The sequence below is a fragment of the Nanorana parkeri genome, unplaced genomic scaffold (genome assembly GCF_000935625.1).
Source record: "Nanorana parkeri isolate BGI_ZX_2015 unplaced genomic scaffold, ASM93562v1 scaffold1265, whole genome shotgun sequence".
In the NCBI taxonomy this organism is placed as follows: domain Eukaryota; kingdom Metazoa; phylum Chordata; class Amphibia; order Anura; family Dicroglossidae; genus Nanorana; species Nanorana parkeri.
In genome coordinates this window covers 350,465-368,870 of record NW_017307533.1, presented here as the reverse complement: position 1 = coordinate 368,870, position 18,406 = coordinate 350,465, and the positions used below count along the sequence as shown (strand labels likewise).

The 18,406-nt window shown below is 42.1% G+C and overlaps 1 protein-coding gene across 1 annotated transcript in view; it reads left to right on the top strand.

The window, feature by feature from the left end:
* LOC108797362 (transmembrane protein 132A-like) overlaps nucleotides 1-18,406 on the top strand; it is a 203,030-nt gene that overhangs the window by 108,472 nt on the left and 76,152 nt on the right. Inside the window, 1 exon segment of the mRNA XM_018568947.1 lies at nucleotides 577-720. Coding sequence (XP_018424449.1) covers nucleotides 577-720 — 144 coding nt within the window.

Sequence of the window (18,406 nt, the reverse complement as noted above, 5' to 3'; positions counted from 1 at the left end):
CCATCACATACACCCTGCCCTCCCCAGACATTCTGACTGTACAACCCGCAGGGGTCCAGCTGCTAAAGAGCTCCAGACAGCCATAACAGGAGTCTAGCCAGATGTAGGAGATAGCCATTGTCCTGAGCTCCTTGGAGTACAAAGGGAGCTAACGGGGGGGGGTGGTGCTGACAGTCTTTTGATAAACATTGTGAATCATTTTTTCTCTGTTAGCTTGAAAATTGGAAGGGGGGTCAGTCATATTCATGGGTGTCAAGCAGTTTTCAAACTTCTTTTTACTTAGGAGTGTAGTGTGTTTTTGCTAACAATCACCTAGACAAGTTTCTATTATCCTTTTTAATTGGTATACATTTGAGCTTCCAAGCACTAGTAAAGAATACTCTTTCTGTTGCCATAAATCTAAATATAAAAGGACCGTAGACATAGATTTTTTCTTTTACAGTTTTAAAAGTAAAGTGCAATATCAGTATGCTTATATTTCAGGCTAGAATGCATTGTCTGCTGGGTCCTAGTACTGTTGGTAGCATCACTTGTATATTAGATTTGGTATACTAAGCCATTTTCAACATTTTACAGGATACGATGCCGTACTGGGTTGGAGCTTCTCTTTGCTCGGTCTGCTGCTCCAAACACCTGGGCAATAAAAACAGAAACACAGAAAGGAGCCAAACATCACACCATTGTAGGGCACTTAACTCATAGAGGATCTTCCGAGCGCAGGTGAGACCATAGAGTACATTTTCATCCACACAAATTAACCATAATTTGAAGAAGTAATTTTTGTTTTGTAAAAAAGTTTACCACACACAGAACTCTGTTTTCTCACCTAACAGGCAGATTACCAAATACAATTGTAGTGTTTATGATTTTTTCATTTGAGTTTGTTAGCAATATTATATTTAAAATGACAGCTGGAAAATTACTAGAATGATTGTTGTATAAAAGAAATGCCCTTTTTGTGTGTGATCACACGAGGTATTCAAATTGACACCCAGGTGTGGAATAATTATTCTTAGTTTAATGGTTGAGCTCACAGTTTAAATATGCTTTGTAATGATAAGAATTCTGACTATGCATGCACCTAGACCGTATTTACAAAATGACCTTCAGAAGGGGCCAGTTCGTTCTAGCTGAAGCTGCTTACTGTTTAACTAGCTAATTGTAAAGGTTATACAAGGTTGCGTCTGTTAGAAGATGAGACAAAATGGCTGAATATAAAAACAAAATGCAGGACAAAGAATTTCATATATACACATTCTTTCATAACTTCCCTTTTGTTTATAAACACCCCATGACCACGAGTCCAAGGTACTTCCAGGTTGAAGAAACATCTGGCATGTTCCCCAACTGGGTCTCTCCTGATTTCGTACCAGCAAGAGTTCCGTTCCCTCGGAAAAGAGTCTCTTTAAACTTAATTCGCAGTGTGAATATTCCTTCAGCAAAAATGGGAATGGGGTGTTGTTGGTTCTCTGACTTGCACATTCGAGATAACAGACACATAGCGATATTAACTGCAAAGTAAAGAAATAAATTGAGCAATAATGCCATTGGGATTAAACTTCCTACTCTTTTAAACCAACCAAAATGTCACTAAAGAAACCTCCAAATGATCCCAATCCCTTGAAGGGGTTCCAACTGCCTGTTTCCTGATTTTAAAAAAGTACTACGGTTGCCTGGTTTTATAAGAGATGCGAAATCCATTTTAAGCCCGTTGTCGAATGTACAGTGGAAGAATAATTATCATCACTTTATTCATCTGTGCTGCATGATTTAGCGCTTAGAGCCTTGGAACATCACCTTTGCAAATACAGCAACTATAAACCACAGTTAGAAACATTTTTTTGCTGTGCCTCTGTGTCTTTTTCATGTTGGAAGATTGCACAGCGATAACATGCATTCCCCTTCCATTTTTTCCCAGTTTCCAGTGTATTTTGGAAATATGAATGGAAAAAACATGCGTGTTTTTTTCCTTTTTCGTTTCTTTGGTTGGTGGAGGGCTGCTTCCTATTCTTATGAAGATGATGTGCTCAGAAAACCGTTGCAATGTGAAGCCCTGTGGATCTTTTATTTATTTGTAATCTTAGATTCCACAGGGACTTAACTATTGGTGGATCACTAGTTTTATACAATTTGTGAATGTCATATATTGCCATGTTAGTGTTCCCACTGTTATTATGGGTTTTACAATATAATGTTTGATGATCTTGCCCCATAATTTTGAATTATTCTCCTTTTTTCCTGGTTTTGTTTTTAATGTGATCACAAGGACTGTTTATTAGATACAGGTGCTCCTAAGTGTTTATCCCCGCCCTGCCTGGCATGCTATTTTAGTGGGGTTGGTGTTAGAGCACAACCAGCTATGACTAAGGCCGAGTAAGGCAGAAATGCGTCAGTGGTTCTTTGTATAGTTGCAAGTGGAATAAAGTTTTAATTTATTTGGAAGATCTTCCTGTGCTGGTTCTACAGTTTTTTTTGCCTGCTTCCTGATCTGTGCTGTCTCTTCATTCAGTAAAAGGTTAATAACCTTTTCTAAAATTCTGGTGTAATTATTCTTTCCATTGCTTCTATCACCCAGCCGTCCTTGAGGGAAACCAGGACTACACTATGTCATAAGTTGTAAAGAGTTCTCTCTAAATTTAATGGGGTAGTGTATGACAGTGATCTTTTGTGCTGTGTGAGGTACCATAACTAAGTAAAGAAAAGTTACTAGCACTCCAGTGTAAATTCAACTCAATATTGACTACTAAGTGTCACATCATCACAGGCGACGTTTCAGGACTGCATGGTTCCTTCCTCAGGCAAAACAGAGAGTGAACACCAGAAAAAACATGTAAATTGTATACAAGGAAGTGCAAACCAATAAACCAATCAAAATATGACATACTTCCCCTCTGACGCCAAAATCACCAATCTTTTACAAACGCAGGAGGTTTACGAACCAGAGGTTGTAAGACGGAGTCCAGTACTTGTGCTAGGGGTTGTGTGACTGAATCAGTGCCGGACACAATTGGCCTAAATTTTAAAGGGTAAGTGCCCTTATGCATCTTCGTTAAACCATAAATGACCGGGATACGTGCGTTTGCATTTAACAAAAAATCTGACATCTCCTTACTGATCCATTCATTTGCTACCCCAATATTAATAAATGATGAGAGATCTTTGGAGGTGTCATGTATGATGGATCGAGTGATGGGAGTATAGCTAGTCTCGTCCATGAGCATGTTCAACATCCCGTTTTTATAATCAATGTAGTCCAATATGACCACGGCTTCCCTCTGCGGGTTTGATAATGATATTCGTGTCCTCTTTTAATGATCTCATGATACTCCACTAATTTTTAGACAGGTGATCTCTTACTGCCCTTCATGTTAGATACCTCAAATTCCAAAGTTTTAACAAAACTGTCAATTGTAGGAAACTGACCTGGAGGAATAAAGTTACTCTTATTCCTAAAGGAAACATTTCCATCTGGTAATGGTATGGGTGTGGATGTGGCAAAGTATTGTTTTGAGTTTCATATTCCTTTCAAATGTAAACACGTCAACAACAAACTGGAATGCATTGAAGCGCCCACTAGGACAAAATGAAAGACTTTTGGACAAAAGGTCGCACTCAGCCTTTGTGATGATCCGGGAGGATAGAATAACTACCGCGTTCCCTACGGGGGTTTGCCTTTGAATGTCTGTGTCCTTACGCTTCGTGCTCCTGTGTCCCCTCCAAGGTCTCCTGCATCTGCGGCCTTCTGAAAAAGGGAAGCCATATCCCTAGTCTGGCCCGACAGACAGGGAGCGGCTCCTGTTTCACTATCCGATGATGGATTTGTAAGCCACGGGTACAATGGCTTGCCTCCTTGTAGTCCAAGTTGACCAATTTAAACTTATTCCATTTCACGTGCCTTTGTTTGTCAGTATAGATGTCAATCTGTATATCAATCTTTTGTAAATCACCATTTAACCTCTTAGTATCTGACATCTTCTCTCTCAGGGATAGCTCCAGACCAGCAATTTCTCTGTTATCTTAACATAGTTGGATCTTCACCTCCTATAGTAATCTGATAGAGTTTGGCCATGGAGTTCCAGATCTGTAAGTCTCCTCCTGAGTTGTTTCAACTCTTTGAAAATGTCATCAGTGGTGTCTGTGCCAAAAGCTTTGGGAAGAGAATAGTGTCAATTTCTTCAGGGCTGTACAGGTGAAACTCGAATAATTAGAATATCGTACAAAGTTTATTTATTTCACAAATGCAACTTAAAAGGTGAAACTAATATATGAGATTGACTCATTACATGCAAAGCAAGATAGTTCAAGCCGTGATTTGTCATAATTGTGATGATTATGGCTTACAGCTCATGAAAACCCCAAGAACCCCAAATCCACAACCTCAAAAAAGTAGATTATTACATGCAATCAATAAAACAAGAATTGTACATAGAACAATATCGGACCTCTGAAAAGTACAAGCATGCATATGTACTCAGTACTTGGTTTGGGCCCCTTTTGCAGCACTTACTGCAATTACTTTTGCACGATATTTGAATTATTCGAGTTTCACCTGTAAGTGTTGCAAGTAATCCTCAAAGGTGATCGTTGCCTTCCATTGACAAAAATAAATAAAAAGTCCCAGTCCAGTGATCAAATAGCTCTGCGGTTCTTGGTATATATAAACCTTAATAGGGTAACAAAAATCGGGGGTGCACATAAATGGGTAAAGCAATCTCAATTCAAAGCACATAGAAACCCATCGCACTCCTGACTGGGGAAAAACCCAGAAAATTCAGGTGGGTGCTAAAATGACAGCAGATGCCTCCGCAAAATGAATCCAGTTAAATCAAAGTCTCTAGCATTACAGCATTGCAATACATGTCAATATTTTAGTGTCCATTAATGCATAAACTGTACACCGCTCATGTATACCCAAATCTGTCATGATATACCCAAAGAAAGGACATACCTAGTGCTGGACGCTGTATGTGTGATTGTGGACCTTAGGTGGCTCCGTGATCAAAGAGAGGCGTAACAAGCTCTCATGTAGTGCAGGGACTTGCTCCGCCCCACACTACTATGTGTGGGGAAAGGTAGGCATAATCAGTGTCATGGTTACCACGTAGGGGAGATGACGCAGGCACATCCATACACTTCACTGTGTGGAGATGAGCGCCCATCCCCCATGCTCCAGTGACGTGGTACTGCCCTGTCAAACCTGCCTGCACATAGTTATGACAGTGTGGGCAGCGTCCAAAATGTCATGGCAAACATGAGACGTGAGAAATCTTGGCCGGCTCAGTGAGCACCAGCGCTAGAACCCAAATGGGATAACACGTATACGGTGCATAAGTTAATTGCTCAGCCACAACTAGGGAACAGTTATACCAAAAGAGGACCCCGGTAATGAAAAACTACAACTAGGACTGGTGATAATTTACCCAACTAACAAAGTACAGTTATGTTGGCAAACAACCAGGCAAAAGCTTGGTTACCGCAGATAATATATCATTCTCTTTTCAAAGAGGGTGCGGTAGATTCACCTAGATGAGAGGCTAATGCATAAAATTGTAATACTCCAAGGTTGTAACATATTGGGGAAAGAGTTCACTTTTTTGAATAAAAGGCCTGGTTTAAGTTTTTCATCTAAAAGTGTTTAGTAGTTACCTGTACCATCTCTTGTATGACTAAAAACTTAAGCTTCAGTACGTGGATGTACAGTAAGTTTCATAGAGACTGGAAAAACTAGGGGGACCTTCCATCATTGGGATCAGTGCGAGTATAGGTGCAGGCACACCGAACACTAACTGGCATTGATGTTTCTGGCATATAAGTTTAATGTTTGGATAAAAGGATTGTTATCCCACCCTTTTTTTAATTGACTATTTTACATTATGGGTGGGGCCTACTTCTTTCCCATACTTTAGTTTGTACAGGCATTCACATCCTTTATATACACATGTGTTGGCCACATATACTGTTAAGTCTTTTATCGCCATAAAAGCCAGGAGAAGGATTATTTGACCCATCTCTCCAGGTTTTACAACAATCATTTTAACAGTTTTTCAATGGCTAGCATGTATCCAACTAGACTTCCTTCAAGCTTGACTGTTGTCTCTATCGTCAATAGGACTTAGAACAGACCTTCAATTCTTTTCTTCAGGGCACTTTCTCATCAGTTTCCTCACAAGGACCAGGTCTCCAGGCTTTAGACCAGGGGTCAGCTACCTTTTACACAAGAGTGCCATTTTTGCAACCATCAGACAACCGAATGCCAATGAACTATACCGCACTGTAGTGTTAGTTAAATTTCAATTTTTGCACTCAAAGTTGTACTGCTAATAGTTAAACTGGCTAATTGTTTGAATGTGTGTGATTCGTTTAGTTACGATTCGGAATTTGGACTAATTTACGTTATTCAGAGATTTGGATATAACACATTTTTTTGCCAGCGCACATGCCTAGTGTTTACTTTGTCATTAGCAGCACAATTGTAAGTAAAAAAATTTTTTTTTATAACTGCTGCACACACAACATATTTACATGTACTGAAAAGTAAACTGGACGTACAGTTTTAGTGTGATCCCTGTGCCTGTATCACCTTTAGAATTCCAGCCTTAAACACTGCACCTTCATAAAACACAGTTTTTTTTTTACATACCTGATGCAGAGTTGAAACATGAGACTGAAGGCATGTGGGCTGTAGGCATTCATGCTGTAGAGCGCTGGCAGGTACCTACTTCAAGGAGCCTGGAGGAGATACATAATGATTAATCGTTGCAGCAGAGACTTTCTCACCGGCCTTCAGCATCACAACAAGACCTCAGGCCAACCTCCAACATTTCACCTTCACCAGCCTCAGGCCAGCAGCAATGCACGGCAGACTTCAGGCCAGCACCAAGACACGCAATGCATGGCAGACGTCAGACCAGCAGCACTGCACGGTAGATGTCAGAACAGCAGCAATGCACGGCAGGCTTCAGACCAGCACTAATGTGTGGCAGACCCTCAGACCAGCACCAATGCACAGTAGACTTCAGACCAGCACCAATGCACAGTAGACTTCAGACCAGCACCAATGCACAGTAGACTTCAGACCAGCACCAACGCACAGCAGACCTCAGACCAACACTAATGCCCTGCAGACTTCAGACCAGCACCAATGCCCTGCAGACCTCATACCAGCAGCAATGAATGACAGACCTCAAACCAGCAGCAATGCATGGCAGACCTCAGACAAGCAGCAACGCATGGCAGAGCTCAGGCCAGCACCAATGTGGGGCAGGACTCAGACCAGCAACAATGCGGGGCAGGACTCAGACCAGCACCAATGCACAGCAGACTTCAGACCAGCACCAATGCCCTGCAGACCTCAGACCAGCACCAATGCCCTGCAGACCTCAGACCAGCAACAATGCCCTGCAGACAAAAAAAATACATTGTAGCAGCAGTCTCCCCTAACTAGATGTACCAAGGCTTAAGTTTAAGGCATGCATGGAGACCCATACAAGTGCACAGCAGTATCAGCCACAAATAGTATTGATGATTTTATTCCTATCCTATATATTAGGGCAGGAATAAAATCAAAGCTGTTTGTGGATCAAGGTACTGCAGTGCATTTATGGGGGCCTGTGTGTGTGCAGGTATGAGGGCTAATGTTGGGTGGGTGAGCAGTATGCAGAGGGCATGTGGCACATACATTACATTACTATTGCAGGGGGATCCTCCAGCTCTGTGCACTGACTACTGATGATGTGCAGTATGGTGACAAAATCAGGTGGGGAATAGTTGATCCTCTGGTCGGCCACGAGGTGGGCGTCTTTCCTCCTTCTGTTCTGCCAGCTGCAAGTGAAGGATCGGCCAGACAGGAGCTCGGCAAACCGGTGAAGGCCTTCTCCGCGCAGCTCTTTGCACCAATGTCATCTGGCTACATCAGGGAGGTGGGTAAGTAAGACTTCAATTCGACAGCTGGCTTGAGCGAGCTGTCAATTGCAAGTATTTAAAAATGAGTTTTTGTCAATTTTATATTGAGCAGTCACTTACTGCTTGATAATTTCATTTTTTTTAAACTTTTTGATTATTGTTATTATGAGGCTGCTCCAAACCTAGGAACAGCCAATAATAACCTTACACTGATTCCTGACATGCTGATTCTGCAGCATTTCAGGATTAGATGTCACTAAAGACTTCTGATTGATCCTAGAATGATCAGAGGTCTGATACAATGTTTCAAAATTTTGCTACAAGTTTATATGCTTCATAGAAACTTGTAGCAAAAAAAGCCAGTACACAGCTCTTCACAGAGGTGCAGAGCTGTCAAAACAGATCACAATCTGTACAGAGCTGTCAAAACTGATACCGCTTCACACAGCTCTGTTATCACTGTCAGATACTCAATCGCTGACAGTGATCAGGTATCTGTAAAAGCTTAATTCTGTCATTAATGGATGCCTCAATACTGAGGCATCCATTAATGAATGGTAACCGATGATTCTCAGCAGTTACCAACTTTTGACAGCTCCAAATAGCTGATCGCGTACAGTGTACCTTTTACAGTGTAAAAGCTATCTTTTCACAAGATATTCTAGCATATCTTGTCCAGTGACACCGCAGCCATCTTAGATCCGACAGAGACAAAGAGTGCGAAAGACATAGTCAGACGAGAGGACATTCTAAGGAGTCATTTTTCAAGCCCTCATAGGACTGCTTTGAGGAATACACATAGAAAGGGGCTAGGGAGACACTAGAGACTGAAGGCTGCACACAAGATTGGGAAAGCTGCACGAATACAACTAGGAACACAGTACTAAAACAGGGAACATAAAGCCTCCCAAACTACTCTGTCCTAAGTAGAAAATCCTGGCCTGGTGAATCCTGGCAATTGTTTGCTCACGTGTGAGGGGTGAAGAAATGGCGCAAAAGAATTTGTTTAATTTTTTTTCAAAAACAATCTCCTGTGTCTCCTTAGATGTTACTAAATGGTTCCACTGATAGGTCTGGCGTGGAGGAATGTATCATTTATGTTCGATATATAAATGCCAAGGAATCATATTTAGCTATTGCTCCATTAGCAAAATAGTACTGCTTCAGGCTACCTAGGCACCATAGACGAGGAACTCCAAAGAGTAAACTTGGATTGGAGACATGGAAAATGTTTAGTTGGCCTGGCAACTGATGGAGCACCTTCCATGATAGGGGGTGTTAATGGTTTGGCAACTAAAATCACAGATTGTGCAAATCATGTCACAACCGTTCATTGTGTTGCACACAAACTTCAGTTAAATGTGCTGAAGTCACATAAAGGAGTATCATATATTGATGAAATTGACCATTGCTTAAATTTCTGTGTACAAATTCTACAATAGGTCAAGTAAAAAGCAAAAGCAGTTGTCCGAAACAGCAGAAGTTCTGTCAACAAAACTGCAGAAATTGCATACAGTACGTTGGGTAGCCAGAAAAGTGAAGACCATCAAAGCTGTCATTCAAGACTGAAAATCTCTTGTGACACACCTTGAAAATGTGAGCTGTGGGAAGGAGAGCGACAGCAACAAAGCTAAAGGCATTCTGAAGACCCTTAAAAAGTACAGATTCTCCATGATTTTTTGTTGCCTTTGAAAAAACTGTCTTTGATTTTTCAGAAGCCTGATTTGCTAATAAATTAAGTGTAGATTCATATCCAGAAAACAATAGTCAGTCTTGAAGAACTGAAAAAACCCCAGGACCTCTGGAGAATGAATTTCTAAAAAATACTTCAGTGACTGGGATGTACAATGAAATCCAGCTTGATGAAGTTACAAATGGACAAAAAAAGTTTGAATGTGATAGAAAAGAAATTATTAAGATGGGAATGGCCGGCATAAAGAGGCAGTTTTTGAACACTGCGACAGATGACGTATTAACATCTATGTCAATATTTGATACTTTCATATGGCCAGAAACTTCCTTGGAAAGTTTTGGTAAAAAGGAAGTAACAGTTCTTGTATCTCATTAAAAAGACCTTTTGCAACACAAGGGAAAAGAAGATGTATTTCAGAAAGCCCTGGATGAATGGTATGAATTCAAAATATTTGCAAAAGGTCTGTCTTAAGTGGATTTACTGGGAAAGGCAATGAACCACCATGGCAGGGATAGGTTTCCTGTTCTTCTGAAGCTCCTTAAAATTGCCTCTGTTTTACCAGTTTCTACAGTTAGCTGTGAAAGGGGTTTCAGCCAGATGAATCTGATCAAAAATAAATTCAGATCGTGTTTAGAGACTGAAAGCTTAGATGACCTTATGATGGTGAATCTAAATGGACCTCCACTGCCACAATTTAAACCTACTAAAGCTGGTACTTCAGTGCTAAAACTATCAGGCATGTTCAAGGACACAAATGCCACGCCTCTGACAGCAGTGCATTTTCTGCTAAGAAGATGTAGGCGAATACTCTGTAAGTAATACAATTTATTTTGTTCTTTTTACGCATTGTTACATAGAAATAAATGCCTAGTTTACATTTGTTAACATAAATTGCAAGGCTATAGTCCAGTCATGCTGACTGTTTTGATTTCTGACTGACTGGTGAGACACCCTAATATTTTGCAAGCCCTGATAATGAGTGTCTGCAGGCAACAGTAATGCATGGTGGAGGTTCCTTGCATGTCTGGGCAGAGCTCATGATCAGTTGTAAACTAGATTTGAACACCTGTCTGTCCTAACAAAGGGTCAAAACAGACAATCACTTTAAAATTCAACCTTAACTATTTAAAAATTGTACAGTGAACTATGCCTACTACTAAGGCTTTATTCACACCTACAGCTTTATACACTTTTTTTTTTATTCACTGTTATACTGGATTTGCTGTGAATTTCAATAAAGTCCGAAGTATTAGAATGCTCTTTAAAGGAACAATGGTTACACTACCTGGATGGGGCAGAAAAAGGAAGCTATCAATGACTGCATCCAGATATCTGAGAAGACAGGTTGAGAAAAATCCTAGACTGAACTCCAAGCTGTAGAGGGACTACAAATCTCAGCAATATATTAAACAATGCTAAATACCACCAGCTATAAAGGACTACAAATTCCAATAATGCAGAATACCACCAGCTATACAAATCTCAGTGATACATTATACAGCAATGCAGAATAGCACCAGCTATTGAGGACTACAAATCCCAGCAATACATTATACAGCAATGCAGAATAAGCTACATACTCTGTGCTGCTCCGGGGTGCCGGCCTGATGTCTCCAGAGGAGGATCTCATGTGGCTGTGCTGGGTCTCAGGTTGCTGTGTTGGGTCTTGGGTACTGTGTGGTCTCAGGTGTCTGTGCAGGGTCTAAGGAGGCTGTGCGGGGTCTATGGTGGGCTATGCGGGCTCTCAGGTGCCTGTGCGGGTCTTAGGTGGGCTGTGCGGGGTTCATGGTTTCCATCAGGTGGTCTGTGCAGGTTCTATGATGGGCTGTGCGGACTCTCTCGGGTGCGCTGTGTGGGCTCAATGATGCGCTGTGTGGGCTCTATGATGCGCTGTGTGGGCTCTCAGGTGGCTGTGCAGGTTCTATGGTGAGCTATGTGGGGTCTGTGGAGGGCTATGCGGGCTCTGTGGTGGCTGTGCAGTTTCTATGGTGGGCTGTGCGGACTCTCAGTTGGGCTGTGCAGGTTCTATGGTGGGCTGTGCAGACTCCCATGTGGGCTATGCGAGTTATATGGTGGGCTATGCTGGGTCTATGGTGACGCTGTGCTGGATATCAAGTGGGCTATACGGGCTCTTGGGTGGTCCTGGTTGGTCTCGGTGGGTGCAGGTCGCGTGGATCCACAGAAAGGAGTAGAATTAGAGGCCACCACCTGAAACTGGTAGAAAAAAAATTCAAACACAAGGGGCGGAGGGGGTTCTTCTCAGTTCGCGCAGTTAGGGTCTGGAACTCGTTGCCACAAGCAGTGATTTCAGCTAATAGTGTGGAATCGTTCAAGAAGCTTTTGGACGATTTCCTGAGAAACGGTGATATACAGGGGTACAAGTACTCCTAAAAACGAGATGACTCGGGGATCTTTACACACACACACACACACAATAGGTTGGACTTGATGGACATGTGTCTTTATTCAACCTCAGATACTATGTAATTGTGACAGGCGCTGTAAACAGGCTACACGTTTCACAAGAAGGCTGCCAGGACCTTGCTGGAGATCTCGGCAGCCTTTCTGTGAAGTGCGGTACCTGTTTACAGCGCCGGCTTCGGTTAAAAAATTGAAAGTGCTGATATTGGCACTTATCGGGGCATGTCACAAGTACTCATAAAAATGCCCAGTATCTGCACTGATACTGATACCGGCATTGGTGCAGCCCTAGGGGAGACCAACATTTGTTGTGTTGACCTATCAGGGGTGTGTAAATTTAAAAAAAAACTACTTGTCCAAGGACGAAAGTGATGGCCCGATCTACTTGTCCCTCATGACAATCTACTTGTCCTGATTGAAAATTATTATTTTTTTAACCAATTTAGCAGTGCCAAGAACAGCTTCTCATTGGTCAATGCCATCAGGTGACTGCGCTGACCGAGAGCTTGCATTTTGCGAATTCAGAATACATGGCACTGGTACAGATAGTACACCCATAATGATGGATGGGAAGGACTGTTCGCTGAAAGGTAAGTATAGCAGGGAAGGAGAGGGGGCCGGATTGGTGCAGGTAATTCCATTTTCCCAAATTACTTGGGAAAGTGAATTTACCCTTTAGTGCGGGTGCACACTTGGGCGATCGTGTGCGGTTGCATACAGCAGTTGCCACACGGCCCCATTGATTTCAATGGGGTTACATTCGCGTGGTAATTGCTGAAAAATGGTAATCGCAGTGTTTTCAACTGCGGTTATGCACGGGCAGTATTGTGGAGGGAAACCGCACAATCTGCCTGGCGTGACTGGGGTGCCATTAAGCAATAATAGCACTGCCAGCGCGATTGGCGGTGGTGTGCGATTCTGTGACCTCCCGGCCAGCCACACGATTTTGTGCACGATTGACGTGCGGTAACGGATCTCCCACTCTGCACACACAAACACACTGCCCTATGTATGTGTTTATTCGCATGCAGATGATAGGTGCAGCGGGGTTGGTTTTAATTTTTTAGATTTTATTTTACTTTGTAATATTTTTTATTTTTAATATTTTTTACTTTGTTGCCTTTTTATTTTTTCAATTTTTATGTATTTCCATTTTTAATTAATTTTTTACTTTTTTTTTTTACTTCACTTTATTGCTGTAAAGTCAAGCCCCTGTGTGATAGCTTTTGGAGTTGACAGGTTTTCTTTATTGACCCTGACACCTCCAACACAGGCGTTCTAGCACAGCACTGTGCTCGTTCTCCGGTGACAGGAAGGCTGCATTCCTGTGTCACTGCACACACGGAGCAGAGAAGCGTTCTCTGCTCTGCTCCGTGCTCCCTAACCTAATCTAATTTGCCGTGGTCATAGGTCCCCCCACAAGACCACGACAGAAAGGAAGCCAGCGGGCAGAGAGAGAGAGAGGGAGCCGGGAGTGGTACACGGCCGCCGGAGATAGAGTGGAGGGGGGAGTGAGATTCAGGCTGGTTACAAGTGATTTTGGACGGCTGTACAGCCGTTCAAGATCACTTGTAAAAAACGGCTCCCACACTACATTTAGCCGTGCTGCTTGCCCGCAGCCGGGCTAAATGTAGAAAAAACTGTGTGTGTGTGTGTGTAATGCCCTGTGTTTGTGTGATATGTTGTGTGTTGTGCTGTATATGTTATGGAGTGAATTACAACTGAGTTGATGGAGCCCTGTACTTAAGTATAGGGTTTATCAATGTGGGTGTAATTCCCACGATATTGAGGGCTTACTTGTCTGTTGGATTTATTTTTATCTTCTCCTTTTTTGTTTTTTAAATGGTGGAATTTAAGGAGGGGAGGCGGCTGGGATGTGGTGGGTTCAGGCAGGGCACCTGGTGGCGAGTAACTTTTAAGGCCTGGCCAGTAGCTCAGGACCTGAAATTTTGAGCCCTGCCATAAATGATGCAGCTGACGTGTCAGAAGCTGAGGTAAAATGTCTCATTTCATTCACAACCATCATTCAGTGGCAGAGATATCCCATTTCTAAATCCCACATTGTTGAGTTATCTGATAGGTGCTGTGCCTGAAAAAATGTAGCAGACAGTTGCTGTAGGCGCTCTGTAACCCAGTGACCACTCATCCAGGGGCCATATGTGAAGTCCTCCATTATTAAGTTTTAACATCTTTACATTTTTTATTTTACACGATTAAAACTTCAGTGGTCATAACACTTCTGATGCTATGCTATGGATTTTACAGTTCCCAAAATCCCCAAAATTTGAGGAACGGGGTATCTTTGTGTTCCTGGAATTGCAAGTGCTATAGTATGGATTTTACTAATGTTATGACTAGGGATGCACCGATACCACTTTTTTAAGACCGAGTACGAGTACCGATATGTCTGTGAAGGTTCTCATTCATCCACTTCATGGTATATCTGTAAAAAATGCGTCAAGGCAACTACTTGGTGTATTTTTCTTGAAGGAGAGAGAGTTGTCGACCATACTTTTTACTTGAAGTTTTGTGTCAACTTTCCTTAATGCTATGGGCTGTTTTTATACTTTTTTGGATGATATGCTGACGTCATTTTCTGTGCAACGATTGTGGAGAGATGGCCTTTGAATAAGATCAAATGGAGATCCTATAAAGCGATTTCAGACCTGCTTAGGTCTACTTATAAGGTGAGCGGCCCACTGAGAGGGGGAGCACCTGGGTAATAATTGGAGTTGATGTATGGACTCTGTATAAAGAATTTTCACAGTGGAAGGATAAAGAGTGTGGTTCATTTGGGACAAATCTTGAGCACTTTATACATGTGATTCCACATTTGTGCACATCTGAACACGGAAAATATGATTAAACCTTCCAGAGGGATATTAGTTACAAGAAGAACTATTGTGAACACTTTGATTGCATGTATTATTTAGCACTTATTTATTATAGAGATTTGTTTATTTATTCTAGATGAAGCTCAGTACATTCATTATAATTTGACACATTCAGTGGGTAACACTTCTTATAGTGCTTGCAGCTACACAGGGTTTGGCGGGAGGTGCTATTTGTCATTTGGAGCCTTTTAACTGGCTGACTGAGCTGGATCTGGATGTCCTGTAGCCGAGAATATGCCAAGTTGGAATGTTTGAAGTGGCCGACTATTCTGCGCCTGATTCCCACAGCTTCTGCAATGCTGCACTGTGATAACAGGCCCTCAGAGACAGCCAGCTGCAGTTTATGTGCCACAAATGAAATACTGAGAAGTCCATCGTCTTCCATGCCTTTGATCATGTTTTTGGCAATTGTCGCGGACCACAACGTAAACAGATGTTTTGGGAATCGCTCCCAAGTCTCAAGCATTTCTTCAAGCATTCTTGCTATTGCTTGACCAGGGTGAGAGCCCTGAAATTTCTTTGCATGAAGCATCACTTGTAGAGAGAAATCACCATCTATCCACTGCGCTGTTAAACTGATGAGAGATACTGGACTCACACTACTGCTAAATGTCAGTGGTGAAGCTAATTGCCTTCATGTCCTTCTGCAACATGGTGGAAATGTGCTTTGTAACTGCGTATGTATCAGCAAAAAGATGACATCTGTGATGTAGCGGCGACTGGAAATCTCATACCAGAAAACAGTAGGTCCCCCTGCACTCCTTACAGCGCATCCGGTCCAAGTGAAAATAGTGGTGCTTGCAGTGACACTCACGGATGGTGCCTTGTACAACAGTCAATGAACAATATAAATCACCAGCACTCAGCAAATGAAATTTAAAAAAAGTCAATTTATTTGGACTAAACGTCACACATATCGCATAATCCAACGTTTCGGGACCACGCAAGGTCCCTTCCATCAGGGCAGAGATGTGACAAGTGAGTAAAACATACCATACCACATATATACCCCTCAGTGAGTGTGGTATAAGTTTACAGCCCCGCCCCATGACATCATCATGGCATCAGAGCACACCAGACAGGAAAATGCCAATTACAATCCATAGTAAAAACACAGCATAAACACCTGTACAAAGAAACGATTACAAAAGATTACAAATCGATAAGATACCTGATATATGCAGCCAGATCATGTTGGTATGTGGGCCGCGAGATAAGAAAATGCCAGCGAACAGATCAGAGGGACAAGACGCTACGGCTTTACTATGAGTAAGCTATCAGCGTCAGCTGGAAACCCTAGAAACCCTGAGGCATCGTGCATGGGGATCAAGTCCCCATCCAAGGAGCCAGAGCCGCGCAGATCACGGGACTCGCAAAGTTCAAGCAAGGAGGGAGGAGCCATTACAAGCTAATTTCACACCGAGCGGTCCACACACCAAGATTGTAAGGAATCAGGTCAAAATGGGGGTAAACCAAGACCGTAAAATCGGTAAAGAAAAATAAGAAGGAGAACAAGGAAAAGGATTGGGAAAAAAAGAGTATTAAATAGTAACTACAAAAGTGAGCAACATAAACCAAAAATAGAGTATAAATAAAGGTAAAATGAAAAAACAAAATACACACTATGTACAATCACATTGGTATCGCATGTAAAAGAACGCATCGGTATTGCATGTAAAAGAGGATTACCGAGATACCGTAGACAATTATAACCAATCAATATTTTGAAAAAAAGGGGGGAAACCCCCACTCCAAAAAAGGGAATATCAGAAGAATATATATAACATGCATATACCAATGCGTCTTAAAGCACAATATAGAGAATCAATAGAGAAAACATCAATGGGACATAGAACACGATCAGTACACGATCTCCCTCCGGCCCCTCTCCACTGCCAGAATGCGGAAGTGAGGTATATTACATCACTTCCGCATTCTTGTGTACTGTACTGTGTACGTGTACTGATCTCCTTCTGATCCCCTGTGACAGAGGCACTATGCTGGTCCCGGGCTCACACCGGGCTCAGTGGAGCCCGGGACCAGCGTGACAACAGGAGGGGGGCTGCGGAGGGAGGGAGACACACAGGTCGGCAGCTCATACAAGCGATCCGCCGGCTCTATAGCTGGCCGATCGATTGTATATTAACAGGCATCGGTGCCTGTTTTTAAATTGTCGGTGTTTCCCGCATCGTGCTCCAGTGGGCGTGGCTGAGCGGACGGCTAAAGACGCCCGCTCAGATCTAGAGAGCTACCGGCCGGCCGTTTTTTAACGGCCGGCCAGGAGGTAGGTAAAGAGTCAGTCATCTTTGACCATGCTGTAATAATATAAAATTGCAAGGCATTCCTGAACCTGTATAAAAATCTTTATATGTAATGTGCCAGGTATACATAGATATAGCTGTACCACTATACAGTTTTCTGGACACGTGCTCATCTAATTTCCCTCAATGGGGATACAAGCCTTAATATCGCATAAACATTAATATAATAATTAAAAGGTGTCTTTTTTTTTATTATACATGCATATATATAAAAAATACAATTTTATATATGCAGGTGAAACTCGAATAATTCGAATATCATGCAAAAGTAATTGCAGTAAGTCCTGCAAAAGGGGCCCAAACCAAGTACTGAGTACATATGCATGCTTGTACTTTTCAGAGGTCCGATATTGTTCAATCCTTGTTTTATTGATTGCATGTAATAATCTACTTTTTTGAGGTTGTGGATTTGGGGATCTTGTGATGATTATGGCTTACAGCTCATGAAAACCCCAATTATGACAAATCACGGCTTGAATTATCTTGCTTTGCATGTAATGAGTCTATCTCATATATTAGTTTCACCTTTTAAGTTGCATTAGTGAAATAAATGAACTTTGCACGATATTCTAATTATTTGAGTTTCACCTGTATATATAGATATACTGAGTGGCCAGATTATTATGACCACCCATTCAGTACTTCGTTGGGCCACGAGAACTCCACGAGATGACTTCGTTGGGCCGCCTCGTGACTCCATGAGATGTTGAAAGGTGATGCAAGGAATCTGACTCTGACACTGCACTGTTGCCCTTCTGTTGTCTTGTACCAGTCTTGCCACTCTCCGTTCTACCCTAACATTGACAAGTCGCTGACGGCCACAATTCGAACGTTCAGACCCAGATTTTTGTCTGACAGTCCAGTCTTTAAACACTTTAACAACAGCTGCTCTTGAACATTTAAGGAATTCTGCTGTTTTGCTGATACTCGCTCCATGGCTCCTAGCGCCAACAATCATCCCACGTTCAAAGGCTGTTAAATTGCACTGTTTACCCATATCTTCAGAAAAAAAAATAACTTCTACAGTCGTGGTAAACAACCTGCTTCCCTATTTATAATGGTCTGGCCCTCTAGCAACTTCTGTGCGAAATTATAGCTAATTTGCCTACAAACGTCAGGTGGTCATAATAATCTGGCCACTCAGTGTGTGTGTGTATATGTATATATATAATATA